The sequence below is a fragment of the Rhodamnia argentea genome, chromosome 7, assembly GCF_020921035.1.
Source record: "Rhodamnia argentea isolate NSW1041297 chromosome 7, ASM2092103v1, whole genome shotgun sequence".
In the NCBI taxonomy this organism is placed as follows: domain Eukaryota; kingdom Viridiplantae; phylum Streptophyta; class Magnoliopsida; order Myrtales; family Myrtaceae; genus Rhodamnia; species Rhodamnia argentea.
Window position 1 is genome coordinate 26,724,453 of NC_063156.1, and position 19,695 is coordinate 26,744,147.

The 19,695-nt window shown below is 39.8% G+C and overlaps 3 protein-coding genes across 4 annotated transcripts; 1 reads left to right on the forward strand and 2 right to left on the reverse strand.

Moving 5' to 3' along the window:
* Positions 1-6: 6 nt before the first annotated feature.
* Positions 7-1,746, forward strand: LOC115730184 (sm-like protein LSM2). Its single transcript, XM_030660781.2, has 3 exons — positions 7-111; positions 272-430; positions 1,323-1,746. Exons 1-3 carry the CDS (start codon positions 109-111, stop codon positions 1,440-1,442), a joined length of 282 nt encoding a protein of 93 aa, XP_030516641.1. The 5' UTR covers positions 7-108; the 3' UTR covers positions 1,443-1,746.
* Positions 1,747-2,330: 584 nt separating this feature from the next.
* LOC115728286 (endo-1,3;1,4-beta-D-glucanase-like) lies at positions 2,331-5,845 on the reverse strand. Its single transcript, XM_030658633.2, has 7 exons — positions 5,671-5,845; positions 5,306-5,327; positions 4,133-4,259; positions 3,809-3,899; positions 3,624-3,713; positions 2,986-3,086; positions 2,331-2,759 (listed from the first exon to the last, which is right to left on the reverse strand). The coding sequence occupies exons 1-7, from the start codon at positions 5,819-5,821 to the stop codon at positions 2,619-2,621; spliced, it is 723 nt and encodes a 240-aa protein (XP_030514493.1). The 5' UTR covers positions 5,822-5,845; the 3' UTR covers positions 2,331-2,618.
* A 10,147-nt stretch (positions 5,846-15,992) lies between these two features.
* On the reverse strand, positions 15,993-19,361 carry LOC115733735 (endo-1,3;1,4-beta-D-glucanase-like). Of its 2 annotated transcripts, none has more exons than XM_048281753.1 (7): positions 19,086-19,361; positions 18,721-18,742; positions 17,567-17,693; positions 17,248-17,338; positions 17,063-17,152; positions 16,392-16,492; positions 15,993-16,165 (listed from the first exon to the last, which is right to left on the reverse strand). In XM_048281753.1, the coding sequence occupies exons 1-7, from the start codon at positions 19,234-19,236 to the stop codon at positions 16,025-16,027; spliced, it is 723 nt and encodes a 240-aa protein (XP_048137710.1). In that variant the 5' UTR covers positions 19,237-19,361; the 3' UTR covers positions 15,993-16,024. The 2 variants fall into 2 exon arrangements, with proteins under 2 accessions (XP_048137710.1, XP_048137711.1); XM_048281754.1 differs by having other exon boundaries at positions 16,009-16,137.
* Positions 19,362-19,695: the final 334 nt, after the last annotated feature.

The window sequence follows — 19,695 nt, forward strand, 5'->3', positions numbered from 1 at the left end:
AATAAAATCGACAATCCGCCCCGCCGCCCGCACTTTGCACAAACGACCCCTCTCCCTCTCTCTTTCACTCTCTCTCGGAGTCGTTCGGCGAGTTTTCCAGTCGCATCGATGGTACTTCTCTCTTAAGCCTCTCCTTCTGTGACTCGAGCCTAGGGTTTTCGCTGCTCGGCGATTCTCTGTTGCTCGCTCAGAATCGGAAGCGGTCTTTCATTTTTGACTTAGTGTTTCCGTGAGAGGTTTTCGATGATGCGCTGTGTGTCGTGTGTTTCAGTTGTTCTTCTCGTACTTCAAGGACTTGGTGGGCAGAGAAGTCACCGTGGAGCTGAAGAATGATCTGGCCATCAGGGGCACGCTCCACTCCGTCGATCAGTACCTCAACATCAAGCTCGAGAACACTAGGGTTGTCGATCAGGACAAGTACCCTCACATGGTGCGCCTCTCCCCCTCCTCCCTTGATTTCCCTTTCTTTCTTTTTCTTTTTTATTCCTTCTTTCTAGCTGAGTTTTGGTGCTTTTAGTGTCTTCTGTCTCATGATGTTCTTGATTCGTTTCGTCTGTGGTGATGGCTGCGGTTGTTCGATCTGTCAAAGGTTAGGACTTTTAGGAATTCCGTGGCTAGTACTGCGCTTCTTCAGATTATGTCTCTTAGTCTCGCTTAAGAAAGTAGGACCTCCAGATTATGTATAGGGGAACTTTGGTTATGAGAGGGAATATGTGCTGAATGCGCCGGACCAGTTACTGTCTGTATTGTACATAACTCTTTACTTGGTTTTGGAGCGGTAGAGTGTGTAATTTTGGAGGAAAAGGAGAATGTGTTCATATTTTGGTTAGTTGCGTGCTTGTGGAAGATGATATTATATGCAATATGTTGCTCCCCTAGTAATGAGGGAAATTGTCACTTCAATCTGGAACCCTAGTTTGATGACCTCTTTTTGATATGGGCTCTTAAACATGTAATGCGCTGATAGATTATAAGTTGGATGTTTGGTGGATACATGTGATGTTTTTTTGAGATATTATACATCTGGTTGATGGATGCAAAGCTAAAAGCTAATCTCACCATTGTAATAAAATCTACCATTGTCCCCTTAATTCCATTAGCAAATGCTGGGTCAACTTTACCGGACAAGAGATGTGGTGCAGTTTGTCTTAGTTTGACTGTGAGCTAATTTGTTCATTGGAGTTTTGGTCGAGTCAATTTATTTGGATGCTTTAGATTCTGGAGATTTAAGTTTGTTTCAAGGGATTTTGGTAGTTGTTGGTTCTATGCATTGGCAGTCCTCACACGTTAAGGATTAATATGGTTTTTTCTGCCTTTTGTAGCTGTCAGTCCGGAACTGCTTTATCAGAGGATCAGTGGTGAGGTATGTTCAGCTACCTCCTGATGGAGTTGATATTGAATTGCTTCATGATGCCACAAGAAGAGAAGCTAGGGGTGGTTGAAGTTTCCGATGAGATGCTTGAACTGTATTTGTATGGTTGAGGGACCAATTTATATTGGCTGATATTGGAACCTTGACATAGTGGTCTCATTAGCATTTGTGCTATGACCCCTGAAAATTTGGCTCTTCTTGTCACCTGGGGAACTGTTTTTTGCCTGAGGTGATCACTAACTTGAAAATTTGAACTATTCTTATGTCCTCCTATGTCCTGAAAAAAGCAAAAAGAACTTGTCTATGTCATAAATGCATGAAGTGTGCTGCCAAGGCCATGACAATGGTTGTCGTATGCTCAATTTAATTTCACTGTTCAGTGGTTTTTATTTTGTTTAAGTATACAGTTTGGATGCTACAGGACCTGCCTTTACATCTCGCAAATTGTGAGAAATAATGATATGGATTCACAGCTTATGACACGGACCGATATTTGTCAGAAATTGGCTGGTCATATCCATCTAGACTTTATAGAGGAAGCAAAATGGTGAGAGGGAAAGAGCTTTCTAATCTTTTTTACTGAACAGCTCGCAGCATAGCTGTAGTTGAACGAGTTAAAACTATTAAATTACTAGTCAAATTCTGTTTTCATGTTTCCCATTTTCCTCTTTGCTGGGGAAGTTTCTCTAGGCTCTTGATCAGCCTATTATGGAGCAATCACAGGTGCAATCGTTAGTCAAAGTCCGTTCTTTATATGGTCCAACTGAATCAGAGTATTTGGTCGTATCTGTGGACGAGACGTGCAATTTTTTATGTTCCTAACGCGAGGGAAGTCTTACAGGCAAGTAGAACATCTGCGGTGAATTACCTTAATGGTTAGTCAACCTAGATCTTTTGAACCTGCTGCATGGTTGGCCCAACAGTGCAGTCTCGTGCATGTCGGTACTCGTTTGGGTGCTTATTGACATGAAGCAAATATTGCAGGAACCTGTAAATTAATATGCTCCCGTTACTCCATGCTAGGAAAATATTCAGGTTTTAGTTGAACCCGGCACTGCATGCCATGTACCAGAGAGTGGCCAGGGTCTGTTTATTCTAAGCTAAATTACATCTGCGTAGGGAAATACATTTTCTTAATCAGCATCGACTTCCATCAGATGATAGGCCGCTACTGCTAGAAATGATCGTGCTTTGTCATTCTCTTCCTTGGATGTGTAGAGGCAGTAGGAGGTGACCAAGTTCATCTTCACTTCAAGTGCTTAGTGAACCAGTCCAGCATGTCCTTATGGGCTTCTTCAGCGGACTTCACCACCGCTTCATCTTCGTCTTTATACCTCACAGTCCAACCATGCTCCACCCCAGCAAATATCTTGACATACCCATCAACCTGCAGAAGGTAACAGACCTCGCAGCCTCAGGAGTCATGTCCATTTATGATCCACATAGAGCTATTTCCCCAATTCAGGCGAGTGTACTCTTACTGCTAAACTCAATTTCGCGAAGGGCACTAAAAGAACACGAGATAGGAAGTGATCTCAAAGGTCAAAAGTACAAAAGATAGTAGTACTTGCACTGCAAACACATGGATTAACAGCAGGGATGGAGATGTTTACATCGGGTTTGGCGGCTAAGATCTCCTCAAACTGCTTGAGAAGCTCTGGTGGAGACATTTTGTCGTGCTCAGCGCCCAATACGGCAATGGGAGCCTTGACCTCTGAAAAGATAAAAAGAGTGTTGGATCACCATCTATATTCTCTGATATCCATATGCGTCATCGTTATAAATCTGTCACATGAGCTTGTCTGTCGCAATAACATGGAAACTCCTGCACTACATTCTATATTGAACGAAGAAAGCGAACACTTCCTATACAAACAACGGATTATGAGCTGGTGCTATTGGTCAATGTACAGCAAAACATGATGTCAATTTCACTGCCGAACTTTTGAGACCAAAGTCCATACAACTACGTGCATTTACGTAGTAAAATCAAGACCTTTTACGAGACAACTGCTGAAAGTTAGTTATTGGAAAAATGACAGCTAAAAGTCGTTTCGCCATCTCAAGATTCTCTGGCCTTTAGGTAAATCAATAGGATAAGATCACACATGTCAGGCCAATCTAGTTTGATTAACGCCAGAGACATCTTTGTTTCATCCAAGAGAGCGGTCAAGAGCAGAAATGCATGGACCACTTTAGGCTAAATCCGCTGAAAAATGTGGATCCTGCTTCTTTGCTCAGCTTTACTTACCCTTAATATCATCCACAGTGACTCGTGAAGGGTGTAGCAGCACTGCAGCTTGAATGTGATCAGACTTCCCTAGTTCCACAACCACCTTTGCTGATGATCAAACATCAAAGTCAAGAGTTTTATATAGAATACTTGAGGACTATATCAGGATAAGACTCGTGGAAGAAGGCAACAAGAAGACTCACCACCCCAGCAAAATCCTGCAGCTCCAATGGCAGACACACCTTCACTTCTCAGTGCAGAAACAATTCTTATGGCATCTTCAAATCCTTTATCCTATACAAGAACAGCAAGTAATATGATAAAAATACTTCCATAGCAGAACTCTCGAGGTCAGCTCTTTTACATAAGAAAGAATATAGGTAGAATCCATATGTAGATCGAGAAAAGTGAAACTCAAGAAAACCACTGATTTATAAGTCGGAAAAACACTCTTTGGAAAACATAAATGTCTCATAAAGTATAGCAAAACCCTTAAATAGAGACTTGAACTAAAAATTAAAGCATACAGTTCCATGAGATTGTCTCCAGACTGCAATAGGCCTCTCGGGATTGTCAGGTACATGGGGATCTCCAAAGAAGAAGTCTGGAACTACCACATAGAATCCATGAGAAGCCACCTTGTCTGCAAGCTTCCTTGATATCACAAGCAGACAACGTTAAGTTAAGAATCATGGCATGTTGAGCACAGCTATATACAACAAGAAAACATTATGTTGTCACTTGCAAAATTTGAAAAGCTAATAAATGCATACTAAAATGCTTTTTTTGATAAAGAAAATGCCACCACAGCACAGAATTCAGTTATGATGCAGATCTATCAATGAGAAAATCCAGAAAACTGCACACAACAAAATGATATTGTCAGGACAAACTCTGAACTCAGAAAACAATCATAACATCTCGAGTAAAAGCATCTCAGAAGAAGCAATTTCATGAAATAGTGGCACCCCCTTTAGATGTCAGCAGATAACAAATACAAGAGGAGTCAAGATGTCAACTGATCAAAGTCAAGGCGAATTAACCACATGCTATTCAATGAAGTCATGACCAATTAAAAAAAATAGCTTCTTCATGAAGTTGATTGAGTTGCTCATGATAGAACTTATAAGGAATGGTGTGATTAATTCTGTTTGCTTTCCTCAAGCTTGTACACTAAGAATCTGTTAGTGTTAATAAATGGGGGCAGTTGCTTGCACAAAAACCTAGTACCAATGAAAATGTTACATGTAAACCTTTTCTCTAAGGAACTCATCACTGAAATAAAGGTAAAAGCAGGTTTTGAGTCTTAAACTAAAATATGTAGTTCATTCGCACAATAACTGTTTTAGGTTCACAAATATTTCAATAACTCAGTCATCAATAAAGTTGGCCCTAGTCCGACCACTCTGTCAATTAGTGCCCTATCAGTCGACGTGATCCACGAATGCATACATGCACTCCTTCCTCGTCCAAGAATATTACAATAAGTCGATATGACAACGTTGCCTGAGAATCAACGACAACGGAAATGAAATCTAACACAAGCAAAGCTGCTTTCAGCTAACGTAGCTGGATAAGTGCAAACATGGACAAGAACAAACATGCTAGTCATGACTCAAGACTAAGCTGATCAACTGGAGTTACGGAGAGGGATTGTTCTCTAATTACAGCCAGTGGGATGGGATTGGATAACAGCTTACCTCAGCTTTGGTGCTTCATAACCTGCATAAAAGTAAACGCAGATAGAGTTATATCAGAATCAAGCCAGAGAAATATACCCTCAAACTCCACTAAAAGTGGAACATGATCCTTGACTGGCCAGAGCAGAGAATATTTAACAGAGTAGAGTGAGGACAAAGGATGAAATAATCGTGCTTTTTTCCCTTTCTTCTCCACTCACACACTCATGACCAACGGCACAAGAAATCTGGCTTTCTGCAACACATGCTTAGCTCAAGCTTTCTTGCAACAAATTAACAAACTTTATGCAAATGCGTGATGGTACTGATTCGGAAATGGAGAGAAAATTTTGCAAAGAGCGAGAAACCATGAAAGGAAATTGTACCGAAAACGTCGGAGACGAGGAGGACGGCGAGCTTGGAATCAGGGGGGCCGGTGATGTAAGCTTTCAAGCCTCCGATCTCTGCGACACATCCGATTCCGACACTCGCGGAGCTCAGTGTCGGAGGGTTCTCACAGCACTGAGTCTCTGACATGGCTTTCTTCTTCTTCTTCTGCAATGGAGAGAGTGAGAAGCCTCCACGGGAGTTGGAACTATTGGTAATTGAAACTCTGTTGCTTCCCTTCTTGCTGACGCAGAGAAATAAAGAACAGCTTCGGTCTAGACTCTAGAGGGTCCTGGGCCTGTACACGACTGACACGTAAGAGTTTTGATCCGACGGCTGACATTACCATTCCAATTAACGGACGAGATTAAATCGAGACAATTTGACGGCTGACAACCTGGACGACAAATTTGCCGTGTAACTGTGGCTAATACGTGAACAACGGGGAATTTATCAAATTGGAGCCAAAAAAAAAAAATATTCAATCTTAACTTCTGTCCTAATTATATTCAAAAAAATTTATATCGTAAAAAAATCTGAACTTTTCTTTTGTCCCAATTTTACCGACCTAATATCAAAAAAAAACACTTCAATTTTAGCATATTTTCCAATCATATCCATTTTTTTTTGTTTCATAAAAAATCTCGAACTTTTACTTTTGGCCATATTTTATCACTGTTAACATTTCATCCATAATCACGATTAACTAATCTTACGTGACATTTTTCACATCATTAATGAATTACACATGAGCAAAATTGATATAAAAAAAAAATTCTAACTTCTCTTATGTTGTTTGCTTTCCCTACACATTACCGGGAAGCGGCGCATTTCAGATTCTCCTCATTCTCAATAGCGTAGAGAACGGCTAGACATGAAGATTTGACTATTTGGATAAATGATCTTAAATCTCGTTGTTACGTAAAATCTGCAATTTCCAATTTTGAAGATTCATTAATAAGCTTTGTGAGAAAATTCGAGCCATGTAGGATTAACGAACGGTAATTAGGGATGGAAGACCGATGATAATAGAATTAGAACAAAAATTAAAGTCTGGAATTTTTATGAGATAAAAAAAATTGAATATAATTGGGACCTATGCTAAAATTGAGAGTTTTTTGGTATTAGGCCGGTAAAATTTGGACAAAAGTAAAAGTTGAGATTTTTTTTTTGGCATTAAGCCATCAACCTGGCGAAATTATCCCTTTTGTTTCACGAAAATAAATGATTTGAAAAATATTTTTTAAAATCAATTATTGAAAGTAATTAGCTAATAAAAAATAATTAATTAACAAGAATAATTTTTATTTAATATCTTCTCAAATAATTGATTTTTTAAGCGATACAAACGATTAATTTTAGAAAAGTATTTTCCATATTATTATTTTACAAAACAAGTACGTCCTAAAAAAAATTATTTCATTTCTGTGATAATGATTCTGACAAGGATTTCATTTATTATACGCACTCTAAATAAAAATACTTAACCACCGACTAATTAACTTCCGATGTCGAGTGGAATATGGCTTAATTAGTGAAAGTCGAATGGAGATTGCAAAATGGATCTGATGTTGTGGTAATGCTACTCTTATAAATACTTCATTTGGAGATCCTTATTGAAATATGTGACAATTCATTTGTTTGTGCCATGCTATCGAGGACTATGAATACCATGAAAAATCCTAATCTATGCTCATTGTGATACCAATATCCCGAAACTTTTTTCTCGTGTCATGAAAAATCTTAAATCACACCCACATGACACGAATATCTCAAGTGCTTTTTTTTTTTTTATTATCATCAAAATCCTTTGGTGGTGCTGCAAACTCGCGGATATAAATTTGGGGTATCAGTAACACCAAAAAGAAAAAAGTTTGAAATTTAGGACTTTTTGTAGCAAACAAATAATTTTGTCATACTAATACGAGTTTGGGATTTTTTTATAACGAATTCTTTTTGAGATATTGGTGTTATTACTGTTATAAATATATTAATTATAGGTGGATGATTCACCTTTCACCATTTCATCTTCCAATGTATGTTACAAATACATTGATATACATTGATGTACATTGATATGGATTGATGTTGCACCTTTCACATTCCATGAGCGGTTTTTCCTCTCCTAATGTAATGTACCCTCTAGCCTATAAATAGAGGCTTTTGTAAACTTGTTGAGGCAATGAAAAAGAGTTAACATTTGCTCCCCACTTCTCTCTTATCTCTTCTCTCATATTTCAAGTTGGTGTTATGTCTCTGAGTTGATTCCAAAGATCGCCGTTTACTTTTACAACACGTTATCAGCACGAACCGGTTAGAATCTTGGATATCACTCGAGGTAACACATCTTTACCTCTTCATTATCTAACATCTCTACATTTTCTTTTAAGTATGTCAAACATTACCAAGAGAGAGTTTGCAACGTTAGATATTACCGGAAGTAATTATCTAACATGGGTTTTTGATGTCAAGATACACTTAACATCATTAGATCTTAGTCGATCTATTCTCCCAGAATCTAATTATACCCCGGCCTAGAAGGCTAAGGCTCTTATCTTCATTCGCCACCATTTACATGAAGATTTAAAGGCCGAGTATTTGACTGAGGAGGACCCTGCAATTCTATGGCAATCCCTGAAGGATTGCTTTGATCATCAACAAGAAGTGGTCCTTCCTCATGCCAGGTTTCAATGGATCAATTTACGCTTTCAGGATTTTAAGTCCGTAGCAGAATATAATTCTGCTATTCATCGAATTGTATCACAATTAAGACTCTGTGGGCCGCAGATCACAGAGATTGAAATGTTGGAAAAAACATTATCTACCTTCCATGCCAATAACCTTGTACTCCAGAGCAAGTATAGGGCAAAGAATTATTCAAAGCATTCAGAATTAATTTCTGCACTACTTGTAGCGGAAAAGCACAACCAGTTGTTGATGCAAAATCATAACTCTCGTCTTCTTGGATCGCACTTTGTGCTCGAAGCACATGTTGCACGTCATAAAAACAAGAGTCACTGGCATTGGAAGGGCAAAGGGCGTAACTTGAAAAATCAGCCTTATAAGAGCCGAGATAGAGGTTCACAAGGACCTAAACGTGGTCCACAAAGTAAAGAAGGTCCAGAAGTACCTAACCAGGTTGGTGCCAATGTTTGTCATAGATGTGGTTCTACGGGCCATTGGTCTCGCACTTGTCGCACCCCAAAGCACCTGGTTGACCTCTATCAAAGGGAACAAGATGAGAGAAAAATGGAAGCCAATGTTGCAACCAAGCCCTTTATGGAGGATAAAGAATCATCTCTTGACAATATATCTTTTGATATTGATCATTTTTTGGATTTAGATTAAGCAATATATATAAATTTATGTTTATTCACATGTATTCTCTTAGTTTTTGAATAATATTCACGTTTAATATTATAATTTCATTTCTTATTCTTTTATGTTAGTCATCAATGATGCTGAGCAATTATCTCGAGGAGAACAATGGTATTCTTTGTCTTGTAGACAGTGGTACTACACATACTATCCTCCAGCAGAGGAAGTTCTTTGAGGCATTAAAAAAATGCGAAGGGAATATTACCACTATTTTAGGCGATAGTAATATAATTACAGGTTCCGGAAAAGCTCGTGTAATATTACCAATGGGCACAGAAATTTTTATTAATGATGCTTTATTTTGCCCACGGTCTAAAAGGAACCTACTTAGCTTTAAAGATATTCATTCCAATGGGTTTCACGTTGAAACCGAGACCGAAGGTGGTAAAGAATACTTGTATCTAACTCGGATGAGTGGATACAGAAAACAAATTATGGAAAAGTTACCATCATTCTCCTCCGGGTTATATTATACTTACATAAATGTGAGTAATAAACATGTTGCGATGAACCCGAAGTTTACAAACCCAGAATGTTTTCAATCATGGCATGACCGTTTGGGTCACCCAGGGTCGAATATGATGCGCCGAATATTAACACATTCAGTTGGACATTCATTAACAAATCGTGGGCTCCCTTCACCCACCGATTATGTATGCGATGCGTGCGCTGAGGGTAAATTAATTATACGGCCGTCTTTTACTAAAGTAAGGGTTGAATCTCCTATATTTTTGCATAGAATTCAAGGAGATATCTGCGGGCCTATCCACCCCGCATGTGGACCTTTTAGATACTTCATGGTCCCGATTGATGCTTCAACGCGATGGACATACGTTGACCTGTTGTCAACACGTAATATGGCCTTCGCAAAATTACTCACTCAGCTAATTAAATTACGTGTGCAATTCCTCGATTACCCGATCCGGAAGATCCGGTTAGATAATGCTGGTGAATTTACGTCTAAAGCCTTTGATGACTATTGCATGGCTATTAGGATAGACGTGGAGCATCATGTGCCACATACTCATACACGTAACGGCTTAGCGGAATCTTTAATCAAACGCCTGAAAATGATTGCTAGACCGTTGCTGTTGAGAGCTAAATTACCCTTTTAGTTTATGGGGACATGCGATATTGCACGCTGCATCATTGATTAGAATTCGACCCACTGCATATCATGAATACTCCCCGATTCAACTTGTACGTGGATGTGAACCCGATGTTTCCCATATGCGAATATTTGGTTGTGCCGTATATGTTCCTATACCACCTCCACGGCGTTCCAAAATGGGGCCTCAACGTCGACTTGGTATTTATGTGGGATATGAATCTCCATCTATTATAAAATACTTGGAGCCCCGGACGGGCGACTTGTTTACTGCCCGGTTCGCCGATTGTATATTTGATGAGGCACATTTCCCGGCATTAGGGGGGAGAAAGCCCGAAGCTTAAAGAATGCCGTGAAATTTCCTGGAAGGAAAATCAATTGAATTATCTTGATCCACGTACAAGCATGACTGAACTTGAAGTTCGGAAGATTATTAACTTGCAACATTTAGCAAGTAAACCGCCAGATGCATTTATCGATCATAAAGGGGTGACTAAGTCCCATATTCCTGCAGAAAACGCACCACCTAGAGTGGAGATCCCTTTGGGACCAAAAATGTCTGATGAGCCTAGTCAACGCCGGAAGCGTGGACGACCCACGAGGGCTAAAGACATAAATCCGCGGAAAAGAAAAAACATTCGGTCACCCAATGCGCCTCCCGCAGAGGAAAGCAATCCCGGTGAAATTAGTGCAGCTGCCCCAAATAACAATTCCGGGAATACGGAACGGCCAAATCCTATTGATTTGGGAAACGATGAGGATTTGGTTGATGTTAATATAAAGGTTGCAGTAAATTATATGAACACGGGAGTGAGATATGATAGAATTACAACTGTCGTCGACAACTCATTTGCCTCCTCGGTAGCGCTGACTGTCTCAAAAGATAATCTGGATCCGGAACCAAAATCCATTCTTGAATGCCAGAAGCGTTCAGATTGGAATACATGGAAGGAGGCAATTAAGGCGGAACTAGACTCGCTTAATAAACGTTGTGTTTTTGGACCTGTTGTCCGAATACCCAAAGATGTTATCCCTGTTGGATATAAATGGGTGTTTGTAAGAAAATACAATGAAAAGAATGATGTGGTAAGATATAAAGCGAGACTAGTTGCCCAAGGGTTTTCGTAGAGACCCGGTATAGACTTTGATGTTACTTATTCTCCCGTAATGGATAATATTACGTTCCGTTATTTGATCGGTATGGCAGTAAGTATGAATCTAGACATGCACTTAATGGATGTTGTGATTGCATATTTATATGGGTCACTTGACACCGATATATATATGAAAGTCCCCGAAGGATTTTCGATTCCCCATATGGGAAAGAATGAAAATCGTAACATGTACTGTATCAAATTGCAAAGATCATTATATGGTCTTAAACAATCAGGTCGTATGTGGTACAATCGGTTAAGTGATTACCTCCTGACGCGGGGATATGTAAATAATGTAATATATCCGTGTGTGTTCATAAAAATGTCATCAAATGGCTTTGCCATCATATCCCTATATGTGGATGACCTAAATATAATTGGAACCCCAAAAGAGCTCGAAGAAGCTCGTTCTTGCCTAAAGAAGGAATTTGAAATGAAAGACTTGGGTCAAACCAAGTATTGTCTTGACCTGCAGATCGAGCACCTCCCGGAAGGAGTTTTATTGCACCAGTCTAATTATACAAAAAGGATATTGGAGACATTTTACATGGATAAATCTCATCCTCTTAGCACACCAATGTTGGTACGTTTACTTAAATTGAACAAGGACCCATTTAGGCCTAAAGAGGAAAACGAGGATAGGTTGGGACCTGAAGTTCCTTATTTTAGCGCCATAGAAGCATCATTATATCTTGCAAATTGCACCGGACACGATATTGCATTTGCAGTAAATGTTCTAGCTAGACACAGTGCCAATCCAACCCCAAGACATTGGAATGGCGTTAAACATATCCTACGTTACCTTCAAGGAACTGTTGATCTTGGTTTACTTTACCAAAGAAACAAAGATTTAACATTGGTGGGATATTCGGATGCTGGATATATGTCTGATCCTCATAATGCCAAGTCACGGACTGGTTTTGTTATTCTCTGTGGAGGTACGGCAGTTTCATGGAAGTCAGTAAAACAAAGTGTAGTTGCTACTTCCTCAAATCATTCTGAGATTATTGCATTATTTGAAACCGCCAAAGAATGTGTTTGGTTAAGAACTTTGATACACCACATTCAATATTCATGTGTCTTATCCTCGGTTCATGATGCCCCCACTATACTTTTTGAGGATAATGCGGCTTGTATTGCACAAGTGCGTGATGGATTTGTCAAAAGTGATAGAACTAAACATATTTCACCTAAGTTATTTTATCCATACGAGCTTCAAGAAAAAGGTGAAATAGATATTCATCAAATTCGCTCTAGTGACAATCTTGCGGATTTGTTCACTAAATCCCTACCTACTTCCACATTTGAAAAACTTGTATATGGAATAGGGATGCGTCGACTTAGGCGACTACTTCAATCGGGGGGAGCGAATTAACCATCCTCGAAGGATGGAACCCGGAAGGTTTATGGCTGTACTCTTTTTCCCTTTGTAAGTTTTTTTCCCATAGGGTTTTTACTTGCCAAAGGTTTTTAATGAGGCAGCCTACGTGCAATGACTATTACAATGAGAGGGAGTATTATACACACTGTACTCTTTTTCCCTTCGCCGAGTTTTTTGTCCCACTGGGTTTTTCTTGGCAAGGTTTTTAATGAGGCGGTTTAAACAGTGTATAATAAAAATGGTGAACATCCAAGGGGGAGTGTTATAAATATATTAATTATAGGTGGATGCTTCACCTTTCACCATTTCATCTTCCAATGTATGTTACAAATACATTGATATACATTGATGTACATTGATATGGATTGATGTTGCACCTTTCACATTCCATGAGCCGTTTTTCCTCTCCCAATGTAATGTACCATCTAGCCTATAAATAGAGGCTTTTGTAAACTTGTTGAGGCAATGAAAAAGAGTTAACATTTGCTCCTCACTTCTCTTTTATCTCTTCTCTCATATTTCAAGTTGGTGTTATGTTTCTGAGTTGATTCTAAAGATCGCCGTTTACTTTTGCAACAATTACGAGCATAAATTTTGAGATTTTTACTGGTATTTTTCATGTCAAGACTAATACTAGTGCAAGTGCAAAAAACAAAAAAAAGGAAAGAATATGCAACTTGGGCAACAAATTGAAAAAAAAAAAAAAAAGACGCAAAATAACTTGTCATGATCGGTGGAAACTTCCATTGAATCGAAAACGAATATCGTTGATTTATTACGAAGCTCGTTCCCTTAATTATCGGTGAAACCATGTCTTAAAACAAGGTAATGTCGAGAACTCAAGACGTTACATCGAGATCCTTGAGAAGAACAGCAAATGGAAAGTCAAATCCAAATTCGTTGACTCGTTGAATCCATAAATCAATAGGAATCAGCGGGAATTTTTAAATCCACAAGATTTCCTTTCCTTCTTAACATTCATTTCCATTATATATATATATATATAGAGAGGGAGAGGGCGCGCTAGGTTTGGACTTGTCCATCTCCAAAGCCATCACTCTAGGAGCTTCGGTTCACTTACCTAGGATTTCACGAGGATCTGCACCCGATTCCCATGTCGGCGGTAATACTTTGATTCCCCCAACTCTAATTCAAAAGCTTTGATATAATAATCAAACAACGTTGGTGCATGCAGCGCGTTTTTCAAGTGAGCATCGGTTGCTGCGACGGATGCCGGCGGAAGCTTGTGAAGATACTATACAAGATAAAAGGTTAGCATACTTCCTACACGTTCATCGTACTTGAACTGAACCGAACCCCGCCTCGCGAGTCACGCGTAACACACTCTTGACTCTCAATTACCTTTTGAAATAATCCCTGTCGTTTTGGGGGAGGGGGTGCCTGTTTTTTCTTGGCAACTCCTGTGATTTTGCAATGACGAAGAAGAAGCTTTGTTTGAATGAAAGCAGGAGTGAGCAACGTGGGCATGAACGTAGACGAGCAGTTGGTCGAGGTCGGAGGGGACGTGGATCCGGAGGTGATCAAGGCAGCGATTCATAAGCATCTCCGGAAAAGGGCGGTGCTCGTTGAGTGATGATACAAAATGGCGGGAGGAAGACGAACAGGAGGAATAAGAGTCGATACAATTGGTAGGAATCGATCGTTTAGGAATTTTAGTTACCAGTAGAAGTTGGAATTTTTGTTGTGTGTACCATGTTTTCGTCCCGCAATGCGTGATTCCACGTAGTAAAATTGCCGATCAGTAATGGATACCGAGTTTTTCGTCATATCGATACAAGTTTGGATCATGGCGACAAAGAAAAAAAAAGGAGTTGGCGAATGTTGCCACGTAGTATAACTCAAGTTTTTTTTTTTTTATGGCATTTTCCCTATCAAGAATAATATAGCCGCATTGGTGAGAGATGTTGGTGACTTTAGTCGGATGAGCCTCACCATCCTACGTGGCACCACCAGACCAGGCGAGATGCGCCTTGCCGGTGCTCCCACTCGGACCTCGTAGGCACTTCCTCTTAGCCCAGCGAGGCCAACCCCCACCTGCTGTGGCTGCCAATAAGAACATGAGGAAAAGAATAAAAAAAAGTAAAAAAAATAATTAAAAAAATTTCATGTCAGCGCGTTGGATGATCGGTTTCCACGTCGGTGGTTTTCGGCCTTAAATTAATTGGATGAACTGAACTGGTACCAACACAAAAAGATTTATTACTAAATTAGTCCAATTGGCGGTTTTATGACGGAATTGATATTAATACAATAGGTTTATGATTTTTTTGATAAATTTCCTAATCGAAAATCGAAAACCCAGTCGTGCACGGGAAATCGCAAATAAAAATATAAAAGGAAAGCAAATGAAACTTGGGCTGGAATAATAGAGAAAAAGTAAGGTAAATAACTTTTGACGATCGGAGGAAACTTCTTATGGAAACTCAAATCCTAACTGTTGACTTGTTGGATTGACGAAATCCTATTTAAGTTCCCATGAGAAACCAAACATTCTACAATAATCCCAATCTAAGTGCAATTTCTAGGATAAATCAAGAAATCAATGAACAACTTTTGTATCTGCAATATTTCCTTTCCTTGTCAAGACTTATTTCCATTACTAAATTGAATATTGTGCATCCGTTTTATATATATGTTGCTTCATTCTAGGTCAATTGCAATTCAGACTTGTCCCTCTTCAAAGCCATCTGCGTTGGAGCTTCACCTTCTTGCCTAAAGGTCTACGAGGCTCTTCACCCAGTTCCAATGTCTTCGGTAATGCTTTGAATTGCTACTTCTACTGTAAACTTTTACGTGAGTGAAATCATCCTATTGCGTTCGAACAATGCAGTCTCACATTTTCCTTGTGAGTATCAACTGCTGGAAGACACTGGACAAGAGACGAGGTAACGCATTTCGCTGTTATATCTATCGTATTTGAACCGAACCCGCAGAGCGGAACCGACAACCAAAATCAAGAATTGAGTGATTACTTCATAAGTGATTTCGTTTCGGGTGTGTTTTCTTGGTATTGATTCAAGTACGTTTAATGGAATGAGCAGGAGTGGAGTACGTGGACATGAACACAGAGGAGCAATTGGTGGAGGTCAGGGGAGACGTAGACCCGGAGGTGATCAAGAAGGCAATTGAGTGAAGCGTTCGTAAGAAAGCATTACTTGTTAGGAAGTCGTAGATTTAAGCTTCTGCGTTAGAAGATTCACTTTTACCGAAGAATGATTCAGATCTTGATATACAAAAGCGTTCAGAGATATGAGCTTTGTCATTCTCTTCCTTGGATGTGTAGAGGCAGTAGGAGGTGACCAAGTTCATCTTCACTTCAAGTGCTTAGTGAACCAGTCCAGCATGTCCTTATGGGCTTCTTCAGCGGACTTCACCACCACTTCATCTTCGTCTTTATACCTCACAGTCCAACCATGCTCCACCCCAGCAAATATCTTGACATACCCATCAACCTGCAGAAGGTAACAGATCTCGCAGCCTCAGGAGTCATGTCCATTTATGATCCACATAGAGCTATTTCCCCAATTCATGAGAGTGTACTCTTCCTGCTAAACTCAATTTCGCGACGGGCACTAAAAGAACACGAGATAGGAAGTGATCTCAAAGGTCAAACGTACAAAAGATAGTAGTACTTGCACTGCAAACACATGGATTAACAGCAGGGATGGAGATGTTTACCTCGGGTTTAGCGGATAAGATCTCCTCGAACTGCTTGAGCAGCTCTGGTGGAGACATTTTGTCGTGCTCAGCGCCCAATACGGCAATGGGAGCCTTGACCTCTGAAAAGATAAAACAGTGTTGGATCATCATCTACATAGCTTCTAAGTGGGCATGTGAAATTGCTTATATTCTCTGATATCCATATGCGTCATCGTTATAAATCTGTCACATGAGCTTGTCTGTGGCAATAACATGGAAACTCCTGCACTACATTCTATCATTGAACGAAGAAAGCGAACACTTACTATACAAGCAACGAATTATGAGCTGGTGCTCTTGGTCAATGTATAGCAAAACATGATGTCAATTTCACTGCCGAACTTTTGAGACCAAAGTCCATACAACTACGTGCACTTACGTAGTAAAATCAAGACCTTTTACGAGACAACTGCTGAAAGTTAGTTATTGGAAAAATGACAGCTAAAAGTCGTTTCGCCATCTCAAGATTCTCTGGCCTTTAGGTAAATCAATAGGATAAGATCACACATGTCAGGCCAATCTAGTTTGATTAACGCCAGAGACATATTTGTTTCATCCAAGAGAGCGGTCAAGAGCAGAAATGCATGGACCACTTTAGGCTAAATCCGCTGAAAAATGTGGATCCTGCTTCTTTGCTCAGCTTTACTTACCCTTAATATCATCCACAGTGACTCGTGAAGGGTGTAGCAGCACTGCAGCTTGAATGTGATCAGACTTCCCTAGTTCCACAACCACCTTTGCTGATGATCAAACATCAAAGTTAAGAGTTTTATATAGAATACTTGAGGACTATATCAGGATAAGACTCGTGGAAGAAGGCAACAAGAAGACTCACCACCCCAGCAAAATCCTGCAGCTCCAATGGCAGACACACCTTCACTTCTCAGTGCAGAAACAATTCTTATGGCATCTTCAAATCCTTTATCCTATACAAGAACAGCAAGTGATATGACGAAAATGCTTCCATAGCAGAACTCTCGAGGTCAGCTCTCTTACAGAAGAAAGAATATAGGTAGAATCCATATGTAGATCGAGAAAAGCGAAACTCAAGAAGACCACTGATTTATAAGTCGGAAAAACACTCTGTCGAAAACATAAATTTCTCATAAAGTATAGCAGAACCTTTAAACAGAGACTTGAACTAAAAAGCATACAGTTCCATGAGATTGTCTCCAGACTGCAATAGGTCTCTCAGGATTGTCAGGTACATAGGGATCTCCATAGAAGAAGTCTGGAACCACCACATAGAATCCGTGAGAGGCCACCTTGTCCGCAAGCTTCCTTGAAATCACAAGCGAACAAGGTTAAGTCTTTATAGTATGCACAGAATCATAGATTTTTTAGCACAGCTATATTCTGCATGCAAAATTTGAAAACCTAATAAAAGTAGATTAAAATGCTTTTCTTGATAGAGAAAATGCCACCACAGCACATAATTCAGTTATGACACAGATCTATCAATGAGAAAATCCAGAAAACTGCACATAACAAAATGATATTGTCAGGGCAAACTCTGAACTCACAAAAGAATCACAACATCTCGAGTAAAAGCATCTCAGAAGAAGCAATTTCATGAAATAGTGGCACCCCCTTTAGATATCAGCAGATAACAAATACAAGAGGAGTCGAGATGTCAACTGATCAGAGTCAAGGAGAATTAACCGCATTCTATTCAATGAAGTCATGACCAATAGAAAAGATAGCTTCTTCATGAAGTTGATTGAGTTGCTCATGATAAAACTGTATAAGGAATGGGGTGATTAATTCTGTTTGCTTTGCTCAAGCTTGTACACTAAGAAAATGTTAGTGTTAATAAATGGGGACAGTTTCTTGCACAAAAACTTAGTACCGATTGCAATGTTACATGTAAACCTTTTCTCTAAGGAACTCATCACTGAAATAAAGGTAAAAGCAGGTTTTGAGTCTTAAACTACAACATGTAGTTCATTTGCACAATATCTGTTTTAGGTTCACAAATAATTCAATAACTCAGTCCTCAATAAAGTCAGCCTCAATCCGACCACTCTGTCAATTTGTGCCCTATCAGTCGATGTGATCCACGAATGCATACATGTACTCCTTCCTCGTCCAAGAATGTTACAATAAATCGTTGCCTGAGAATCAAAGACTACGTATATGAAATCTAACATGAGCAAAGTTGCTTTCAGTTAACTTAGCTAGATAAGTGCAAACATGGACAAGAACAAACATGCTAGTCATGACTCAAGACTAAGCTGAACAATTGGAGTTATAGAGAGGGATTTTTCTCTAATTACAGCCAGGGGGATGGGATTGGATGACAGCTTACCTCAGCTTTGGTGCTTCATAACCTGCATAAAAGTAAACACAGATTGAGTTATATCAGAATCAAGCCAGAGAAACATGCCTTCAAACACCACTAAAAGTGGAACATGATCCTTGACTGGCCAGAGCAGGGAACATTTAACAGAGTAAAGTGAGGACAAAGGATGAAATAATCGTGCTTTTTTCCCTTTCTTCTCCACTCACACACTCAAGAACAACGGCACAAGAAATCTGGCTTTCTGCAACACATGCTTAGCTCAAGCTTTCTTGCAACAAATTAACAAACTTTATGCAAATACGTGATGGTACTGATTCGGAAATGGAGAGAAAATTTTGCAAAGAGCGAGAAACCATGAAAGGAAATTGTACCGAAAACGTGGGAGACGAGGACGACGGCTAGCTTGGAATCAGGGGGGCCGGTGATGTAAGCTTTCAAGCCTCCGATCTCTGCGACACATCCAATTCCGACACTCGTGGAGGTCAGTGTCGGAGGGTTCTCACAGCACTGAGTGTCTGACATGGCTTTCTTCTTCTTCTTCTTCTTCTTCTGCGATGGAGAGACAGTGAGAAGCTTCCACGGGAGTTGGAACTGTTGGTAATGGAAACTCTGTTGCTTCTCTTCTTGCTCACACAGAGAAATAAAGAACAGCGTCGGTCTGTCAAGAGTAGGGGTGTGCAAACTGGACCGGACCGGCCCGGACCGGCCGGGTTGGTTCGGTCCTTGAGGTGGATGGTTCGGTCTCCGGTCCCAATAAATGGGACCAGTGACTGGGCGGTCCGGTCCTCGGGTTTCTTGTATTGGGACCGGACCGCTAATAATATATAATTATTTATATATAAATATAAACAATTGCAAAAAAAATTAAAAACAAAACAGAATAATAAAAGTCCACCGCCCATTTTTTTCCCAACCTTGCACGGTCGCACTCTCCTCCTCAAGACTCTCTTTTTAGTCTTATTTTCCATCTTGTTTTTTGTC